Source organism: Muntiacus reevesi, chromosome 3, assembly GCF_963930625.1.
Source record: "Muntiacus reevesi chromosome 3, mMunRee1.1, whole genome shotgun sequence".
Taxonomy (NCBI): Eukaryota; Metazoa; Chordata; class Mammalia; order Artiodactyla; family Cervidae; genus Muntiacus; species Muntiacus reevesi.
The window spans coordinates 197,695,873-197,717,978 of record NC_089251.1 but is presented as its reverse complement, the minus strand read 5'-3'; the positions used below and the strand labels follow the sequence as shown (position 1 = coordinate 197,717,978).

The 22,106-nt window shown below is 42.7% G+C and overlaps 1 protein-coding gene across 2 annotated transcripts in view; it reads left to right on the top strand.

Annotated features, from left to right (window-relative positions):
* The first annotated feature begins 1,965 nt into the window (after positions 1-1,965).
* CNTNAP5 (contactin associated protein family member 5) overlaps positions 1,966-22,106 on the top strand; it is a 970,694-nt gene continuing 950,553 nt past the window's right edge. For both annotated transcript variants that reach the window (XM_065927810.1, XM_065927809.1), the window contains exon 1: positions 1,966-2,047. In XM_065927810.1, coding sequence (XP_065783882.1) covers positions 1,966-2,047 — 82 coding nt within the window. The remainder of the gene's footprint in view (positions 2,048-22,106) is intronic.

Here is a 22,106-nt window from a genome sequence, read left to right as displayed (position 1 = left end):
ATTTCAGTAGGAGAAGGCAAGTCCATGCTTCTAGACTTGGAAACCGAGCCCCCTCCTCACTCAGACTCCTGCCAATTGAGCAGCCTCTTGGATCTCTTCCACTTTGTTATTTTGTGATCTCCTGGTCATGGCCTTTCTCCCACAACTGTAGCCTGTCCTGGGGAAGCATTCTGGTTGTCCAAGAATCTAGAAACTAGCACAATTATTTTCAGGTAGAAGCTTAGAGACAAGAGGATCATTTACTTACAAGTGAGAGGACCTCGGAATTCTTCTCGCTCTATTAAAATAAGGGTGTCGCTAACCCAATTCTCATTCAACTATATATTAATAATCCAATGATGTGAGTCCAGCTCTAACCAAAAGCACAAGGCTAACTTCAGGATTCATGCAGAAGCTGCTTGAGTCCTAGCTCAACCTGCGGTAGCTGTGCAGATGGAAGCTGAGGACCAAGGTTTGTCAGGAATCAACAGTAAAATAAGTCTGCGTATCTGTTACTGCTGAGGGAAATGGTGGGGGAGGGGGAGGAAAAGGGAGACATCAACTTCCTCTGAAGTGACTCCATCCCTAATAAGCTCAAGTAGAAATCATTCTGGCTCCTCATTTTGTTAAGGTTTGACAGTTTTCTGACAGCTTTCAATAAAAACAAAACAAGCTGGTTTATGGTCAAGCAGGGGTCGCAGAGAGTCGGACTCGACTGACGCGACTTGGCAGCAGCAGCACGAGAAACCCCAGTTGTAGACTAGAAGTCACAGATAAAACCAGGGTTTCTAATAGGGGGCCTTTAGGAAGAAACCAAAACTACTATTTCCCCATCTTTTAAAATTTAAATGCATCCAGAGAAGCTTTCAGATCTAGAATCCTATGAGCCAACCAGGACCCCCACCCTGACTCTCATCTACCACGCCCGATCTGTCTTCCCCTCTCTCTCAGATGCCAGGAGCATCCTGGGCTCCAGAACCCAAATCACCAAACACCTTGCGGTACTTGCCCAAAGCTACGTGCCAACAGCGAGGAGGGCGACGCAGACCTGGTCCGCCGTGAAAGGATGAGCCACGGGAGATGGGAGCTGGGTGCGGGGTTGGGACCACGTTAAACCGCTAGGTCAGAAATCCCAGTATTACCAAAGCCAGGCAGCCTTCCATTCTAGAGAACACACCCGGGGCAAATTCAATCGCGTAATTCAATAATTCAAGTCTTCCCTCGCCTCTTAGGAAAAATAAAGCATCTCGTTGTCAAGCTTTCCAAAGGAAATTCCCTCTTGCTAATGCGTTCTGTCTTCCAACTCCTGTTAGTATCCCTTTAGCATCGTTCTTCGAAAACCTGGTTTAAATATCAATGCTTTCAAGCATCCCCCACACTGGGGGGCAGGGAAGGAGGGGAGCCAGAGAGACCGAGGCGGAGGTGGAGATGCGCGGTCCCTCCCCGGGCCCCTCCAGGTAGCCTGCGCGCACCGAGGCGGCGGGCGGTCGGGGTGGATCGCGCCTGAGTGGGGCGAAGACCCGCCCAGGCCGCTCTTATAGGAGAGCGCCGGGCGGGCCTGGCCGGGGGCGGCGCCGCGCGCCCCACTCGCCTATAAGGAGCTGTCCGCCGCCCGGGTGCTGAATCCGGCTCTAGCGGCTAGCGAGGTGCGTTCGGCTGTCCAGGGAGCTCGGCGCCTGCTGTGGCTTGGGGTCGGGTTTGCGCCTTTAAGGCGGGGGACGAGGAGGAAGAGGCGAGCGAGGAAGGAAAGTGCAAGCCAGCGGCAGTTGCGGGGACCGCACCTCCCTCGGCACCTCCGGAGAAGCCCCCGCCACGGTTTCAGCAGAGCGTTTGCACAAGGGATGGAGTGAAGCCGCGAGTGCCTCTCCACGGGGGGGTGGGTGGGGGTCAGACTGCGCGGAGAAGAGAGAGAGAGAGAGAGAAGCAGCCGCGGCTGGCGCCTGCGAATTTGGAATTCGATTGGGAGGGACCTCTTACTCGGGGGAAATGGATTCTGGACCACGGCTGACCAGCGTTTTCACTTTGTTCTTCTCCGGCTTGTGGCATTTAGGATTAGCAGCGGCAAATTGTGAGTACCAGGAGCTTGGGGCGGGTAGGTGAGGTGGGAGACCCTGGCGTTTGGAAAGACACTCAACTGTCCAAGCGTGTTCAATTGTGTCTGCTCTGAGCAGAGGAGGGGGGGAAATGCTGACTGGTGTGTTTCTATTGCTCCAACCATCCCAAAAGTTAGCAGAGCTCGAAGGAGCCAGCCCCTCTGGATTTTCTGCCCTTCTTCCCGAATCGGAAAGTTCGGAGGAGAAGGGAAGATTTTCTTCCCTCAGCCTCCCGCCAGCTCCGCGTTCTCTGCCTGCCTGGTCTCAGCCAGAGCTTCTCCCGGGAAGGGTCCCCGATTCGGGCTGTAGGCAATAGGGGCTGATTTTCCAGACACAGCGATGCTCCCAGCCACCACACTCGGTGACAGCGGCTCCTTTCTGAATGCGGCTGCCTCGCTCTGGTTTGCAGTATGCCCTGTGCCTCCGATCCATGGCTTTCAGCTCTCCCTAGGCAGAAGGTTCCAGTTGGGATACCTTGAAACCAATGGTCATCCGTTTAATAGGGTTGGGAGTTTGGGCCTAAAAGTCATGGGCCGATGTAGTCAAACCACAAGATCAATGGCTGCCCCTGTTATAGGAGGAAGAGCTTTGATGCACACTCCACCCCCAAAATCTTTGTGCCAAAGAACACATAATGAGTATGCATTAAGTGTACACTCTGCCTTCCAAGCTCTAACCTCGGTAAGTGCAGGGCATTTAATTTAATAGGCAGGAAAACTGGACACCTGGGGATCCGCCACCTGCACCGTGTATTTAAAGAACCCAGTTAGTCAAACTTGAATAAATTGCTGGAGCCATCAGAGGTGCAAGCTCAATTGCTCAGCTGCAGAGAAAGGGAAGTTTCTCCAGCTCTGGAAACTCCTAAATGAAGAAAGAATGCAATTAAGCCATCTGCGTTGTTTCCAAAGATGGTTTATCAAGTTTCCTCAAGGTTCTGGGTTTCCTGCCTTATCTACCAACTTCATCATGAACCTCAGTAATATCTAACCAAATTCAAACTGTTCTGATACTTTTTTCTTATTTTTGTGGTGTGAACCGTCACTGTTGGAGAAGAGTAGGAAGGCCACTTACTACTTACAAGTTTCTCTACCTCACTCTCCACCCTTTTGGATTAAGATCCAAAAGGTCCTTACGAAAGAGATACTCAGTACCTCAAGGGAAAACAATTGGGAAACGTTTACTGATAATGACCCAAAGCTGACCCAGTGCTCCTATCTGGGATTGGAAGTTTGGGGGATCTGAAATTGATCGTTAGTGGAAATGGATTATAAAGATTTTTGTTAAAGTCTGTATTTTAAAGGTACACTGAAGAGGTCAGCCTCTTTAAAGGGGAGGAACCAAAAGGCTTTAGTTCAGAAATTATTCCAGAGAGTAGCTAAGGCCAGGATGGAATCTAACATTTCTCTCCTCTTTCTCCTCCTCCTCTCCCCACATCCTCCTGCTCCTCCCCCCACCCCCTTTTTTTCTTTTGTAAGTAAAATTGTTCCCATGGTACTGTAGAAAACATCTAAGTGGTTCAGTAAGAGGAAGTTAGGCATGGTGCTGAGTTCTCTCTCTAGCTCCTAGAACACTAGAGGTCAGTATTGTCCTAATGATGCAAAGGTGTGGCAGTAAAATAGCTGTGCTTTTCCTCTAGCACACCTATCTGAAAACAGTTAATATTTTGAAGATCTATGAAGGAAAAATGAGGAATAAGTGTGAAATAAATAGAACATACTCTATAGGCATATGGTTTGGGCTTCCTTATGTAGCATCTTAAGAGCAAGGAAAAAAAGAAAAAAAACATACGATGAGTTTTTCTGTAAATTAACTGAATTATAGTTAATGTTACAATAATGTTCATAAAACCTAAATGGTGTGAGCTTAAGGCTCATGCTTATCATTACTGATGCAGCAATAAAGCTAATTCTAGGCATTTAAAGTAAAACTTTGTGATAATGAGCTTTAGTATTTCATCACTGACAGTATAATTTCCCTATTTCCAATCAGCATTTCAGTTGAATGCATGCTGCTTGCTAACTATTTGGGGGTCAATGTTCTTAAACAATAATGTTAAATGCTTTTATTTTGTCAAACAAAATGTATTAATTCAGTGAACAATATAATAGCACCAGAAAATTACTTTGAATTCAGTCCTGGTGGTCTTCCAAACCTGTGATGCAGAACCTCTAAGGAAAAAAAAAAACAACAACAACATTCCACAATTCTTCCAGACTTCTGTTGTCCACATACTTAATCCATTTATTATAGGGTTTTTGTTTACTTTTTAGCTACAATCCATTAACATTTATATGCATATACTGGCAAAGAGAAATCTTTAAAATTGTCCATTTTTGTAAGTTTATAGATAATTTGGAGGATTTTCCCCCAGGATTGTTATTTCTATATTTTGAAATAATACTTCAAGTCATTTGTGACAGTACTCTTGGAAATGGATTATTTACCCAAGATGCTCCATGGAATACTTGTGAACTTTGTTCAACTAAAAACAACTTTTAATTGTTTCTAATCTTCTGGCAACAATTTATTATTCCTAGTGCTGTTATGTGTGTTTAATTTTCTCATAATCTGACCAAAACTTGGGCATTTAGCTGCAAGGGGAAAATGAATTCTTGCTCAATTATAGATCTCATAAGTTTCTAATTAAACAAAATTAAAATAAAGTCAGGTTAGAAGGCCAGCTACAGTATAGATAATATGAATCTGTGAGAGAACGTAATTACCAACCAGTAATAAAAACTCTGGAAATTCCCCCATTTCAGATTTTCAGGATATTAAACAGCTACAGTACTTCCTTTGGGTTTACCCTGAGGGAATTAGTTAATTTCAAGTATAGATATGATAGGCCAGTGTTAAATGAAAAAATCATTTTACATATAATATCAGCTCTTTTGACATAAGAAGAAATGACATGACTTGATAGTTGGTTAGAGTGAAACTAGGGGTTTGAAATGATAGGAGTTCTAGCCCTAGTTATGCCACAGCTAAGATGCCAAACACCCATCAGGTGATGCATCATTTCTGCTCTCACAGCTCAGGTATAAAACAGTAACTGAGATATGTATCTACTCCCAAATATAACAGCAGCTCAAATTTTTACAGAGGAAATTCTTCAAACAGGTACGTTAAAAGATATGCTTCAAGAGGAACGCAGGGGACACTTACAGGGTCACTGTTCACTTTATTTTACAATAATTGGATGTTATGTGATTATAAAGAGCCTTAATTCTGACCAGTCACTTGGATGGTCTCTAAGCATCTTTTCTCTTTGTTGCTACGTATTAGGTCCACACAGATAACAGCCAGGAGAGAAAAATCGAAAACTCTTTACTTCTTTCACCACTGGCAGAACTTTATCGAAAATACAGGAAAATGTCAATCATATTCCTAAAGATCTTCAAATAAAGAGATGCACTGTACCTTGGGTTTTCTGAAGCTTATGCACAAACCCAATCAATACATAGTATTATAAATAAACAAAGACTAGATTCCTTTTTGCAGGAAAGTGTTTGCCATTTACTTTTTTGTGGCATTTACATTGCAGCCACCAGAAGTGAAAGAAACATTATATTGCTCACTTGCAAGAGTCCTGAAGATGCTCCCCTGGTTGAATGGGTTGGTCCTTGACTCTCCATGTGGATTAATTTCCCTTCCTCTCCACACAGTCCCCGTCTCCAAACCAGATTCATATTTCCACAACTGGAAAACAGAAAACCTGGACTAGCAATTATCATACAAGCGTATATACTTTAAAAAAAGTCAGTTTCTGTAAGAATCACCTTAACTCACCCCCATGTCTCATTGTCATGAATGACCGAAGTCTTCTAAATTGCAGTTTTCCTTTCCCAGCTTCTCTTGCCTTTCCTTTCCTTAATGGGATCCAGTTTCCCTTTATTAGATTGCTTTATTTTTCAGTGTGTGCCCATTTGTTACAAAACAAAATAATATGATGGCATTAAAAATGTTCCTAAAACTTTTGTTTTAGTTGGTGAACAAAAAGCTCTTTATCTTGTATGCCAGAACTCTGCTGAAATATGACCTATATATACTAGCCTAATTATCCTTGTCGTGTAGGACAGTGGCGAGATGGTCTAGTTACCTTAAAGGTTAGAGTACTATCATTCACTCAAAAAGGCTTTATTTTAAAGCTTCAGGGTTCTCATTAGACACTTATGGGATGATAGTACTCAAGACTGTTAAACAATTATACTTAGAATAACAACATAATAGAGTTTTAATTCCTACTAGCTGCTAGCTGCTATGGACTTAGTATCTCTCAGTCCGTGTGCTGGGTTCATGCAATTTGGCAAGGAAGCACAGCTAGGTAGACTTTATTAAATCCAGTTTACAGATGAGTAAATTTAAGGTTAAGAGACGTTAACAATTTTCCCAAGATCATAAACACAAGGAATGAAAAAAATCAGGATCTGGACCTGTATCTGTCTATCTTCAAAGATCAGACTCTTTACAAGATATGAAATTAGTCCCCATGCATTCTGATGGGGTCGGCGTGTGAGCATCTGAAGAAAGTTGCCTTGGTATCTCTGTAGTTAGGCTCTGCAGCTCTATCCATAATAAAGGTCATGGAGGCAGCTCTTTCCACCAGAACCAGCTCCTGAGTTTTACCTTCAAAAACAACCAAACAATTGGAATCTACATTTGATGCAAAATGCCAGACATTGCAATAGTCAAAGATCGGAAGCCTTATATCTGGATGAACACCAGATGTTCTGTTTTTCTTTTACAAGTTTCAGTTTAAAACTTGATAAGGAAAGGGTGTAGCCTGGAAGATGTGATGAAGATGTGGTGTGTGTGCAAACACACGTACATACACAATACCACAAGAAGGTGCCTCTGTTGGTATCATGTCTTGTAAGTCAATAGATGTCAGACAAAACTATTAATTAAATAGCAGATATAAGCTTCCTTTCTCAGCATTGGGCTGGTGCTGAACAGGCTCTGCCTAATACTCTAAATTTTGTACCATCCTCCCATATTGTCTAATTTCCAGTTTCTGGAATTCCGCATTCCACAGACAAACCATGCTTTCTCACGTTTCCTTGTGTTTATTGGCATGCCTGTCTACTCGGTTTAGAATGTCCTTTCACATTTTTTATCTTCTGTCACTTTCTCCATCTCCCCCCCTGGAAAACATGCACACTTTCCCCCGGCTAGGTCACATGTCCCTGTATCACTACTGTCTTCCCATGGCAGTCCCAGTCCTTGTCTCCCCAACTAAACGTGCATCTCCCTGGTTATCATATTTTATCTGAATATCTATAGTCAGTGCCTGAAATATATGGATGAGAGAAGAAATGAATGGGTTCCAACTAAAATTTTTCATTTCTAAACCAAGATCCTTCTGTGGTCCCACTACTAGAGTCTTTTGAATTTTTTTTTTCAAATAAAAAGTATTACTTGTTCTAGTTTTGGAGGTGTTAAGAAGATGCTAGAATATGCAGTTTTTAAGTGAAAGAGTAGAAGTTTAGATCATTTGGTTGGATTTGGAGCTGAAGAGTGGGCTTCTACATTTACACAGGGCTACACATTTCCGTGAGTTCATTGCTGACATGACCTTATTTCTGTGTCAAATGGCTCTTTGTTCCTAAAAGAGAACATCTTCCCATTCTTTGGCCTAAAAACCAAATTTGAGCTAATGTTATTAACTTGCTTTTGCAATTTTAATGAGAGTTTTCTATATACTCTGAAAATACACAGATATATAGTGATATAAAAATCCTTCTTCATAACTCGGTGTTCAGTATAAAGAAGAAATGTTTAGATTCTATTTAATGGGGTTCTAGTCATAAACTACTGGAAAGATCTTATCTGATTATAAACCTACAACACTGCCCTGCTAACATAACCCTGAGTGTCTGATTTCATCTTCTTATGTCGTGGTTGGGAAATTTAAGTGTTAGGAGTTTATGTGTGTTACTCATTTGAAATACTTTGTTGAAGAAATGAGTCCCAACAAAAAGTCCTCTTTCTTAAAGTCAGGTTTTCCTATGAAGCTGGAGGAATAAAGATGCATTAAAAGACAGAGGCCATGACCTCAAGGAACTTTAAACATGAGCAGCCAGCACAATAAATCTTTAATCACATCAAAGTGATAAATGCTATAACGAAGGCAGGCACAGGTGAACATCTCAAACTGGCTGGGGCATCGATGCAGGCTCTCTGAGGGACACAGAATGTAGAGTCAGACTTCCCAGCTGGGGAAAGGAAGGGACATATTAGAGGCTTTTTGTGTTGTAGTGATTACATAGGCCTGCAGAGAGAAGAAGAAACTGGATAAGTAGGTAAACACGGGAGTCTGATTTTTACTGTGAAAACTATAGAGGGTATTCAAAATATTTTGAACATGTAATTAAATAATACATAATCAGATTTTTGTGTTTAAAAAATCACCATATGAAGGGAAAATTAAAATGAGCGAAGGCTAGTCAAGAAAACGAGTGAAGAGCTTATTACAATAACACAGGTGATAATTAATAAGGGCCTACGGAGGAAAGTTTTAGAACCTGGAAAGATCGTAAAGAGTCAGAAAGAAAATCATGAGCCCAGTAAATTCAAAACTAAGGAATCTATGAGCTAGTAAACTCAGAGAAGGCACAGATTTGTGGTTAAAATGTGTTTTGTTGCTGCTTCCATTGTTTTTGACAAATGAGAACTAGAAAAGGTGCTCAGTTCTCTGAAATGAAGTTCTTCTCAGGGAATACCAAACAACCATGCGCTCAGTGCAGTATATTTCATATTTGCATGACACCACAGAGCACATGCTGTCTGTATCCATCATCCTGATGCATCTTGCAGTCTGTAAATTATGCTGGTTTTTGTCAGCAGAGTGAGAACTAGTCATTAAGGAAGGAGCAATTAAACCTCAACCCCCCACCTTCTCATCCCCCTCTGGCAGGGAGGTAAGCCAGGGATCATAACTACTACCAGTGGCTGCTCTGGGGAAGGAGAAACCGGGGAAGTTGGGTGTGCCAGGTTGATTTGCCATCATTGGTAACTGGTTTGCTGGCATAAATTCCACATCTCTACATTTCTAATTGCTTTTGTGCATATTCTAGGGGGTTGATTAATGCCATCTGTTCCTTGAATCAGCTGAATTGATTGAGTTTTAAAGGATGACAACATGAATGTTGAAGATAGAAAGAAAGTGAGGGAAAATGCCAAAACATCCCTGTGGTGTATATTATTTTTAACTATCCAGCTTTGGAAACAGATACATCCTTCTGAAGACAGTCCAAGGCAAACAGCAGTTTAAAGAGATTTGCCTACCAGACAGATGCTTGTAGGTGTCAGTCTAGGCCACTGTTCGCTGAAGATACATGCTCAGTCCCCTCTCCTCCGCCATCCTCCCTCCCTTGCCCTTTTCCGTCCTCTCTTCCCCACTCCTCCTCTCTGTCATGTGACCACGTATTTCGGGTAATACCATTGGCTTTTCCCTGATTATGTTAAGATGTGAAAAGAGGGGAGAAAGACATCTGTTGCATTCTGATGCTGCCTTGCTAAATATGTAGGCACAGTCACCAAATGTGAAACCTCCCATCAAGGCCTATTCTAAGAGCAGTCCCGACAGAGATCTACCACCCACCGCACTGGGGAAAGCCCACTGAATTCCAATACCCCCTCCTGTCTGTCTGGAAACAACTCTCCTACTAAGTCCATCGGCCCCTGAATCTGTAGACATGAAGGAAAGCCTTCTGATTCATAGAGGAGCCTTAAGACACAGAGCTTCACTGGGAGAGAAGATAGAATTTAAACCTGTACTGAACTCCACTTGACCAAGAGAAAGAGGAGAAACCTTTCTAGAAGAGACAGAGTCCAGTGTCTGAAGGCAGGAGACGACGATCTGAGTTGAGGAAGGGAGAGGAGGAAGTTTTCAGAGTGTCCAAGACAAGCGTCACCCACTTCCTGATGTTGCCCAGGCTGACCCTCTATAATGCAAGGGTGAGGTGCTGCAGGCGGGCAATTAGGAGGTGATAAAGGACGGTAGAAAGGACACAGGCCCCACAATTCTGGGCTGATGTGACTCTCACTCAGGATTTCCTATGGATACTAACATGAGCCTTGTAGAGTCAGGGTCAGTATAACATGAGTTACTCTGTATAAGACACACTTGACTTGTTGTGTGTGTAATTATGACTTATTATAGTTACTAATGAATCCCAACTTGGATTCTCTCAAAATCAGTTACAATAGTAATTGGGCAAAGACAAGAACATTTCCATTCCCAAGCAAAGATGGAAGGGCTCACTCTCCCTTCATCAGAGAGCTGAGTAACTGCCGAGGCAATGGGACACTCACTCTTATTTCTCTCGGATGTCAGAGGGACTGTGGGTAGAACTGGTCTCCGCCTGACAGAGACCCAGGACTGTCTGGGTTCCTCATGCTTCTTTGGTAAATATGCAGGCAGAGTCACCAAACATGAAACCTCCCATCAGGGACTTTTCTGAGGGCAGTCCTGACAGAGGCCTACTGCCCACTGCACTTGGGAAAGCCCATTTGGGTTCTTTCAAGGCGCGATCAGGTGTGATCCCTGCTTCTGGGTTTGGGCCAGTGAAATGCTTGCTACAAACCTCACTAAGGAAGTGGAGAAAAGAGCTGCCTCTAGAAAGGAAAAGAGCACATCCCCTCCAGAAAACCCTGGCAGAAGATGTCAGTATTAGGGGAGAAGCATCCTTGAACAGACCTTGAGAAAAAAATCAGTGAACGTGAGCAGGAGTATCTGTAGTGTTCCTAGTAGCCTAAGTTCTCCATTTGCAGGAGACTTGAGCAGATGGAAGTTAATTCTGCAGGTCAGGAGAGCTGTGCTTACCTTCTGGCTACTGCTGAAGCCTCCTTTTGGTGAATCCTTAGTTCAAGTGTTCTTCTGTTCTTGTAAATGTTGGGTTAAAATTGGGTGCTGCTACAACACCTGATGGATTATAAATGCTAATCCATCTTCCAGTGCACCATTCATTCATTCACTCAAAAGTACTTATGAAATGCTTCTTGTGAATTTATTTCTCTGTATATTCATGAAAGCTTATTGCCTATTGAAAACCAGTTGATGGAGGGAGAATTGGATTGGTGTCCATATAACCCAAAACAGCAACAATAAAAAATAACAGTAACTTCAAATCAAAGCCATGGCAGCGGAGTCCTCAACTCCAGTCTTGCTCAGTGTATTAAGCACCTCTCTTCTCTTCCTGAGTCTTTTCTCTCTGATCCCTTATCTTCAGCGTTTCTTCCTCTTCACTCTTAATTTGCCACCTTTCCAATGCCCTTCCTTCCACCCCATCCCTCCCTTCCCCATGTTCTTCTACTCCTATCCCTTCCTCTCTTCTCTACCCTCTCTCCCCTTTCAGTCTCCCTTCTTTCACTCTGCCTGTTTCATTTAATGTTTAGTAAATGATTTTTAGTTATTTTACATCAAGGCTAATGCTCTTTAAACTTTTCCATTGAAGTGCGGCTTGCCAGGAAAAAAAAAAAAAAAGAGTGCAGAGAACCCAGGGGAGTCTGAGAGCTTAGCTTCACGTGGTTGCTGAAGCATGTAATTTCTTGAATTTTTTCTTAAACACTCAGGCAAATCTGTATTCCATTCCATATTGCCTCCATGTGTAAATTACAGGAAAAATATTTTCCCACAATCTCTGGTTAAAAATTGATGAGCAAAATTGATTTACTTAACCCATGACCAAGGGCCACATACAGCCAGGGGCACAAGTCTGAGCTTTCTGGCTCTTTATCCCCATTTATGTCTCCTAGGATTCCCGTATGAAGAAGTACACCTTCCCTGCCTCACCTCTCGTTTTGGAACAGGTCTTCCTTTCTCATTAAATGTGATTGATCTGTGAGCTGCAAGTTATAATTAATCAATAATGAGAGGTGAGAAGAGCTTATCGATTCACATGAGGAAAGGAAACCCACAAGCCTGCTTGATGCACAGACATGGAACTCTCGGGAGGTGGCTCTGGGTCAGAAGTCTGCTCGGGTTCACTCATTCTGCGCCCATGGCAGTCACCTGGCAGCGTGCTCCATGTCCGCGGAGCTTACTTCTGGGTAAACGAGCTCTTCCAGGTTACAGGAGTGGGGTCAATGAGGGCAGGCTTTTTTTGTTTGTTTGTTTAAGAAAATTGGAAGCAGGCTGAGCTTACCAGGAAATTAAAGGAGAGATTAATGCTTCTTCTACAACAGTCAGGAACTGTTCAACACCGTCACAAGAAATGAAACCACCAGATTTCATTCACCAGATCAGAAGGTGTGAACATTAGAGATGAGAGATAAAGTTAAATGATATGCTTCTTCCTGGGCAGTTTCCAAAGATACACTTCATCCTAGTGGTGATATCTGATGGGCTCATCCTCCCCACAGTCTGATGCAATAGTTATCATCTTCCCCATTCTAGGACAAAAAAGAGCCAGCTTGGACAGTCAGGTGATTTATCCGTGATCAAATAACTTGCATGTGGCTACATTAGGATGATAACCTATATTTCCCTGACACCAGAGTCCATATCTTTTTTACACACTACCCACTACTTTCTTGAACTCAAAGCGAAGGCTGAGCTACTCTTGAACTTGAGATGGTCACCCTTGCAGACCTAGTCTTTCTCTGTGATCCAGGGTCAGAAAAACCTTATCAGTCTAGACCTACAGATTTCTCCCCCTTGCATAGGTCATCTTATTCTAACTTTGCTGGCAGCACTTCCCCCATAGCTAGAAGTCTTTGTGGCGCATAGTTTCCTGTTTCTGAAAGTTGACTGTCTTATCCACTAAAGCTTAAACCACTAAATAGTGGTCTTGAGGAGCCTGAGACGAGCCCAGTTTGAGTGCATCTGTTCCTGTCTCATACTCCCTAGAGACCTTCCTCACTAATTTCAGCGTTTTCAGCACTCCATCATACTGTAGCCCTCCTAGATTTTATCAGATGGATATTCTTTTTTTTTTTTTTTTCATTTATTTTTACTAGTTGGAGACTAATTACTTTACAGTATTGTAGTGGTTTTGTAATACATTGACATGAATGAGCCATGGAGTTACATGTGTTCCCCTTCCCGATGCCCCCTCCCACCTCCCTCTCCACCCGATCCCTCTGGGTCTTCCCAGTGCACCAGGCCCGAGCACTTGTCTCATTCATCCAGCCTGGGCTGGTGATCTGTTTCACCATAGATAATATACACGTTCCAATGCTGTTCTCTCGAAACATCCCAGCCTCGCCTTCTCCCACAGAGTCCAAAAGTCTGTTCTGTTTTTATTTTTGGTTTTTTAAAGTTGGTGCTAATAAGATAACCCCTATTTGTGGCGTTTAGATCACAGATTCTAATAACGCAAGGATCGGCCTACACTGAGATCCATTCTCAGTCTTTGAGGTAAGCTGCAGGGTTCACCCTATATCCAGCCCCCAACCTCCTTTCCCCCAGTGGGGATGGATGGGAGGGAGGGTTTGGAACAAGCACATGCTGAGTGACATGATTCTTCACCGCAGATGCGGTCCCACGATGAGCACTGGCTCTGTGGGCCTCAGAGTCTGCACGGCAGAGAACCACCCGTTGGGTCCAGGTCCCTTCATCACCGTCACAAGGACAGCCAGGCCGGGGGAGTCTGTGCTTTATTCTCCAGCTCCCCTGCGTGTGTCCTTTGGCCTGAGCTGTTATTTAGCTCAGTTGTGAGATCTCTGTCTCCTCTGTTCTGTTTTTCAGCTGTTTCTTGTCTCAGCAGAACGTCTTGCTTAGGTTTAAAGAGGCTAAGCCATTTGTTCAACGGTCAGCATCCTCACAGCTTTGCTTCTCTTCCTCCAGCCACAGAGCCATCAGGAAGGGACATGGAGTATCCCGAAGTCATTCAGACTGAGGCAGTGAATCAGAGCTGTGTTCTAGCTCTCCAAAAGAAGGAGTGCTCCAGGGAACAAGACCTTAAATATTTAAGCTTATTTTAGGAGGAGAACACTATGGTTTCCAAGATTAAGCCTTATGTAGAATTTTTATGTAAAATAAATTGCACAGATGGCAGCTTTGTGGGATATGGGGAGAGGAGATGCAAAATCCTATCACTCAACCTGCTCTCCTCTCCTGATTCTTCAGGCAAGAAGCGCACAAAGCCTCCTGCCTTACCAGTAATTGTAAGGATCTCCAAGTTTATTCACACAAAAGTGGTGAGGCATATGAAGGTTTTAAGAAAAAGTGGGGGTAGTGGCCTCAGCGGGGGCCAACACTCGGCCGCTGTGCAGTCGCAAGGCCACCCTGGGCGTTTGCCACCGCAGATGCGCTTTCAGTTTTCTTGCAGGAAGAGACCCTGGAGTAGGAAACTGCAGCCCACTCCAGAATTGTTGCCTGGAGAATTCCACAGAGCCTGGTGGGCTATTGTCCATGGGCCGCAGAGAGTCAGACATGACTGGGCACACACAGATACACACATACATACGTCCTTCCGTATATTATTTTCCACTCTGGTCTGTCACCATCCACTCTGGATATTGACTATAGTTCCCTGTGCTATGCGGTGGGACCTTGTTTATTCATTCTCGACAAAATCGTTTGTATCTGCTAACCCCAACTCCCACGCCATCCCTCTGCCACCCACTGCCCCCTGGGCACGTGCAAGATGGTCCTCTATGCCTGTCAGAATGACCATCATTAAGAAGTCCACAGATGTCACACGCAGAGAGTGTAGAGAAGAGAGAGCGCTCCTACACTGCGGGTGGGAAGGTAAGTTTTCCCAGCCATGTGGAAAACAGCACTGGAGGTAGAATTGCCCTATACCATCCTGCAAGCCTGCCCCTAGGCAGAGATCCAGGGAAGACTAAAGTTGAAGACGACACAGGCGCCCGCTTTGACCTCTTTAAAAAAGGCTTTTCGTGTTGGCCACGCAGTGAATAACTGCCTGGTAAACTGAATTAAAGCAGAGAGAGGCTAACGGAGCCCGGGTGCAGGCAGCGTGCTGGGCGAGGGCCGCAGAGGGCAGACCCGGCGCGGCCCACCGCTCTCCCCGCAGCCCTGCCTCCCTCTGGCAGCACCCGTGGGGGAGATGGGCCTTTGGCTCCAGAGCCGAGGCCCTCTTAGTGATGCGACTAGACGTTTGGAAGTACACTCGTGAAGTTCAGCTGTGCCCGTCTGGATGCAGGCCGAGTTTCTGGTTCTGGCGGGAGTGTTGCAGTCACCACGGGCATGCACATTTCCCTAGTGTTCCGCTCACTAGGAAACCACGCGGCCTCAGATCGACGCTGCACTTACATGAGTGAACTCCAAGTGCTGCCGCTCTCTGTTCTCTTATTTGTTTAAACTGGACCCACTGCTTTGTTTTTCTTCTTTATCTCTTTGGCCATGCTCCGTGGCCTGCAAGGTCTGATTCCCTGACCAGGGATTAGATCCAGGCCGTGGTTGTGAAGCACTGAATTCTAACCACTGGGCCACCGGGAACTCCCCACTCTGCCTTCTCAATAGAATTCAATATAATAAGGAACTTATGATGCTATATGTACATGCATATATATGTGTACACACAACTATATGTATAATAAATTTGAGATATTATTAGTTTTCTTTCATGGTTAATGTGCCAGGTACAATTTTACATGTGCATGCATGCTATGTGAACTGTTTATTCTGGCAAATGTCAAAATTTATTATCCCCCAAGGTCAATATTGACTTGGGTGTCACCTCTGTGAATATTTACCTCTCTAGATAATGAATTGAAATGGGCATTTGGATGGAAATTAATATCCATTTATTTTCTGAAATTGAATGTGTTTTGCCGTGAGAATGGATAAAAGCTGTTGGGAGGCGTGCAGGCCTCCAGTGGCCCACTGTGGAGGCTCTGTGTAATCATGGTGCTCGGGAAGCATCCTTTGCATTCTGATTTACTTTGGTCGGGGATTTTTAACAGTTCTTTCACATGATTCTTTTACCTAATGGACAGAATGCAAAACTTCAAATATATTCAGCTTGGCATTTCAGTAACATAATCAGGAGATAATGATACTTGTGCATATGGATAATAAGTATACATGGAATTAATGAGCACTTTAGTTTTGGGATTTATTTAGGATAAACTAGTTACCTGAGAAACATAAAACTCCTTCAACAATAATTTAATTCAATGAAAAACACAGGGAGAGAAATAAAATTGCAAAGTGGTTCCTTTGGTTTTGAGCTATTGACTTAATGGCGTAAGGGAATGACTTAAGGCTTTCAAAAAAATTTTTGATGTGTCGTGTGTTTTGGAGATATGAAATGTATGCCTATGTGTGTATGTGCATTAGTACAGTGCTTATGTGTTTTTTTACAAAAGTCAGTGCCTCACACATATCCAGGCATCTTTTAATATATCAAACTAATTTGAAATTCTTTCTTAAATTGTGAGTCTACTCACAATATCTACTACTCAATATCTCTATTGAGATATTTCCTGTTGCTCCTCCCTCACTGTTTTATTAACTTCAGATATTGAGTGGCAATATATATATTTTTTGGCTTAAAAGAACTGATAATACATTTAAATAAAAATATAATCATGACAAGTGCTGTGTTCTGTTATATATGCACAACATATGTGTATGCTTTTCTGTATCAATGTCCACACACATTGCATTCTTCGTTTTGTCCTTTATAAATAAGACAGAGTAGTTTAGATGCCATGTCAGCAAATCTTTTCTAGCTGTCAATGGTCAGATAAAAGACCTGGACTTAGGAAGAAAATATCATAATTAAGCACAGGCTGTGGCTTCATAGTTGAGAGAGTAAACCACTGTGGAAATTCATTAGCAAAGTTAATCTGACAAACATCTGAGCAAGTGAAACAGAATCAATTTGAGGGGAGAATGTATGACTCTAACGGTGCTTCACCCTCGCTGATATGTTGTCTGGGGTAAAGATGTCTATGTTTTCTGTATAAATATCTATTGTTGGACCATTCAGTTTGACTTATTGGATTCCTGTAGCTGAGTGTTATGTGGCTTTGTTGGGGAAATGATGTCATTCGGTGTACAAGGAAATGAAAACCCCTCAGTTGATGGCCAGTGGAAGTCTCGTTTTGCACATCATCCAAATCACATCCCACATCAGAAGCGAAGCCAGGATAGCACCTCTGTTCCGTGTGCTGGGGAGGTGTGATTATGGAAAAAGCCGAAAGACAGCAGGGGGGTTTTCTGTCCATATTTTCATGTACATGTGTACACACGTGTGCTCAATTCCAATTAATTTAGCTTGGGCTTCTCTTTTAAATCAAATGATGCCTGGTGTTAATCAGTTGTTCTCAGCTGGAAGTGACTCTCCTCCAGGGGATACGTGGCGATATTTAGAATATACATCCTCTATTTTCACAACTGGAGGTTTGCTAGTGGCATCCAGGTGTTACATCCAGGGAAGTTACTATAAGCTTTCCTGGTGGCTCGCTGGTAAAGACCTGCCTGTCAAGCAGGAGATGTTGGTTAGGTCCCTGGCTCAGGAAGATCCCCTGGAGAGGAAAATGGCAACCCACTCTAGTATTCTTGCCTGCGAAACCCCAAGGAGGGAGGAGCCTGGCGGGCTACAGTTCACTGGGGTGCAGAGTCGGATACAACTTAACACCTGAACGGCAGCAGCAGAGATGTTAGCGCACACTCGGCATGGACAAGAGTGCGCTCCACAGCAGATAGCTATCAGCCTCAGAGGTCAAGATCGTCAACATGTGAAGTTCTGCCAGTCATTTACGGATCATCATGTATTAATTCTTAAAGATGCCCAACATACATACACACACACTTGACTTCCTTCTAACATCTAGTCTTGTAAAAAGATGCTTAAACTGGAAGAAGAGAAATCAATACATATCTGCTCCTGATTTTGTCACTTACTGGCCACGGGATTTTGAGCTCATCATTCCACACTTTTCTCAAACAAGGATGATGATATCTGCCCTAACGGCTTTGCTATTTGAATAAGAAATGAAGTAAGGCATGTCTTTGGAGAAGCTGTACACATATATTTTTGACGTATTGATATTTGTTAGAATTTTTATTATCTGCAAGAGTCATATTCTAACTGAACTGTCTAGGGACGTTAGACAAATAAGGGATGACAGGTGTGCTGTGGGTACAATGTAAAGAAGGATCAAAGGGATGTGACCTGGACTGGGAGCTGCCAAGGTCAATTTCACACCATTTTTCAGGTTTTCTAGTTCCTTTGTGGTTCCACTTTCAGTTTTATCTTGAAAAGCATCTGGCCAGGTTGCCTTCAATAGAACACTATGTGCTGTAGCGCAAAAGCTAAAGTATTTTATATTTTATAGTAAAGCATTTTGTATTTATCATTTTTTTCCTCTTCATGGCCCTCTCACCCCCCAATATACATGTATATGTGAGAAGTTCTGGGATGAAATGAAAGGTGTCAAAGTGGCCAAGGCAGGTGCCTCTGAGGTGATATAGCTGCATGGCTCAGGAAAGGCCATGGACCAAGCTCTTCAGAATATAATTTCTACCCCATTTAGCAGCTCAATGACCAGTTAGATAAGGGCCTTGGCTTTGATTGCTTATCTGCTCCAACCCAATCTTTGATTTTTAGAATCAATTAAAGCAGAAATACAGTCTTTGTCTTTTAAATAGAAATGGGATGGCTGACCTTGGCCTCTACTGAATTTCTGCTTTTTCGAAAAGGCAGGTTACAAAAGGCTAAAGAATTGGAAAAGGGACCTTTGAAGTTAAGTGGTCCAGCCACAACCTGAAAAACCTTTAGAGATCTCCACATTCACTAAATGTATTCCTGCTACTTGGCTACCCCATCCTACTTCTTATGAGCATAGAAATATGACTTCCCAGGAGAGCTCACTGTCTTCTGCGAAAATTGTCAGTGGAGCGTCCTTCCTTCTGCTGCACCTGATTCTATTTCTCCAAATCCCCACACACGCCTCTCAGCTTGCTTGTTGGACCATCCCCAAGCCAAGGTTCACCCTTCTTTACCATGATCTTCTTCTTTGTTGCAAATACCTGAGAACAGCAATCCAGTTCTCTTGGTCTTATCTCTTCTTTTATTATTTTGACAACATAATTTCCCTTCCTCAGACATCTCGCCATCGTCCGATGCCCCTGTTTTGTATTTATGCTACTTTGTCAGTGATGGATGTGTACAATGTAACATTCAGAACAGAACAATCATTCCTCCAGATTTGTTCTTCCTGACTGTGGGGACCACAGTGTAATGACCATAAGGAACCCTGGGTGGCAGAGGAGATTTGGGAAGGTTTTACAACCACACAGAGCCTGAGGTCTGAGATGAATCAAATGGATGTCACCAAAGAGCCGTATTGCTTTAAAGGCTGTTATTGTCTCTTTCCTCCCACTCACTGCTTTCACTTAATTAGCCATCAACTGATATAAATGGTTCTCCTCACTTTGCTCAAGGATATCTTGCAAAATTTTGTATTGGCAGTTTTTACTAAATTAAGTGAAGCAGGAACTTTCATCTTCCTTCTATCTACACAAATCTTCTCCATGGTCCAGTTCCAGCCCTTTCTTCTCTAGTCTTAATTATTTTTGCTCTCCTCTAAACCCTTAAAGTCTATACCATATAAATTACATCTTTAAGCTATTAATTATATACTGCTATTCCGTAGCCTCTGTTTTTCTTTTCATTCAGAATTTGTCTAATTATAATTCAGTATAAAATTACATTTTCTATAGTCTTCATATATGTTACAAAATATTATATTGTATTTGTTTATATTAATGTAATATAATAGTAATAGTAGCTACTGCTATTGACTGTTTACTGTGTACCAGATCTTATCATTCACTTATATCACTGCTAATCTACTCCATAATCTATATGATTAATATTTTGCAAGAAAATGAGATTTATATAGGCTAAATAATTTAGACTTATGAAGTAACTGACCTGAGATCCAACCCTGGTTTCTGATTCCAAAGTACTGTGTTTTTCCCAGGAGGACAGCATGGTAGACCCTGGAAAAGGGCTAAGCTCCTAAAAGTTTCCCAGTCTATCATCATGGCAGTTGATTGGAGGAAATCACATCATTTCACAATATTTTTTGAACACTGCTTCAAAAACTAAGGACTGCTTTTAACCTTTGGTGAAAAAACATGTTCAATACGTAAACATAGACCAAAGTGAAATACAGACCAGAGTTTTCCACCAGCCTGGGGATCCACCTCCCTAAGGCCTCCTTGTGGAGATGATGACTTATATTTTCCTCTAGTTAGTAGTTCTGCTCTATGCTTTTACTATTGCTTAAATTCTTTTTACAAAACCCTTGGCTGCTCATATCCCCTCGACTGTCATGATGACGGATGCTGTGAAATGATCACAGCATGTTTGGAGACGTCTATCATTCAGGGTAACCTCAGCTCTGAACCCAAGCTTTTCAAATGTAACTTCAGAACCATCCACCCTGCAGAAGTAAGCCTTGACAGTGAGGAAACACATACACATGTGCACACACACCCACACCTCAATTTTTAAAAACCCATTTTCCTAGAGCACCAACTTCATTCAAAGGTTAAGAAGTACACATTATTTTATATCAAGGAAAACGCAGCTATATTCTGGAGTAGAATTTCAAGTCTCACGGAATATTCAGACAAAACCCGAAGTTTCAAATATGTCTCTGGCTTCAAAATGTGTATCCAGAAGTTAACAGATAAGGGCTCACTCTTCTCAGACTTAGGGACTCCTTAGGGAAAAAAAACAAACAAAACTGTAAAGAGTATCCCTAAATCAATTTCCATGGGCCTACTGTAACCTTCCAGCTTGGCCTCCAGTTACAAATGTCTTTCTCCAAACATTGTTTTGTTTGGGTTGTTTTACTCTTGTTCCCTTAACACAGAGTCACCAGGTTGTGTTACAACACGGAGCGATGGTACAATACTGTGTCTTATCTCTCAGCATCCTCTGATAAAAAGGCACTGTAAGTACATTGATAATGTTGATATTCATTTTCTTCCTATTCTAATCTGAGGTTTTAGACATATCTCCACTCTAGATTTTATGTTTTGGGAAAGAATGTAGAATACAGTGATGATGACAGAAGCCCTGTTCTTCTGTCTGTTTTCCCCACCTATCCCTGCCTTCTCACAGGAAGGAAGTCTTGCCTGAACTCTGCATTAGGACTCTTAAGGATCTCCATGTTGCGTTTAAGAGGCACTTAATATCCCCTGAAATGCTGCACAAATTACTCTGTGTCGTATGAGCAGCTGTGCATTTCTCTCGGATAAAAAACCTTTCATGTCATCCGATTTCCAAAACACTCAGAAAAGATTTCCAAATGACCCAGAAAAGATGCTAAAGAAAAGACACTGTGAGCCTCATTATCCTGTAGGTCCTCGGGGATGGGAGGAGGGGAAGGTCTTATTCCACATCCCAGTGAGGGTGATTTTTACCTAAGTGTGTACTAACTGCATGTTCCTTCTCATTCCTGACACCATGGCCGTGAGTTCTGGGGGACGGAGAGGAGTAAAATGTGTCTCTCAAAGAAGCAAGGCCATATAGAATATAAAAGACAAGGACAGGGAAATAAACTTTAGAGATTTCACAATTTTTGCCGGTGGCCAGATATGCACATTGCAGAGAAGCTGGAATTAATATGGATGAACAGTTTTATTACAAAGAATAGATTTTTTTTTTAAGCTATTCATAGCTTGTCCCCTTGTCCTTCCTGACCCCTCCCCTGCCATCCCTTCACAAAACAGAAAAAGATAGACAAGAACAGCTTAATATCTAGAATTTGCAAGTCTCTGAATATCCACCAGGAGACAGCTGTCCCCCACTGAGAAACCAGCAAACCTTAATCATTTTCCATTGCATTGGTAGAAAGAGGGCTGAGGTATCCATTTTTCCTTGCAAATGTCAGGTGCCCACAGCAATTAACTAATCACACCCCTGCCAGGTCAAGTTAAAGGGTGCAGTATATCTCATACAAAAACCCAGACAATTGGGTTGTTAATGCTAAGGGGATTCTCTACAGAGAGAGATGAAAAATGATGTCGATGAAAAAGGATGTCACAAAGGCAAAAGCATTTTATGTCACCTGAGTAAACCTGTGCCTCATGCAGAG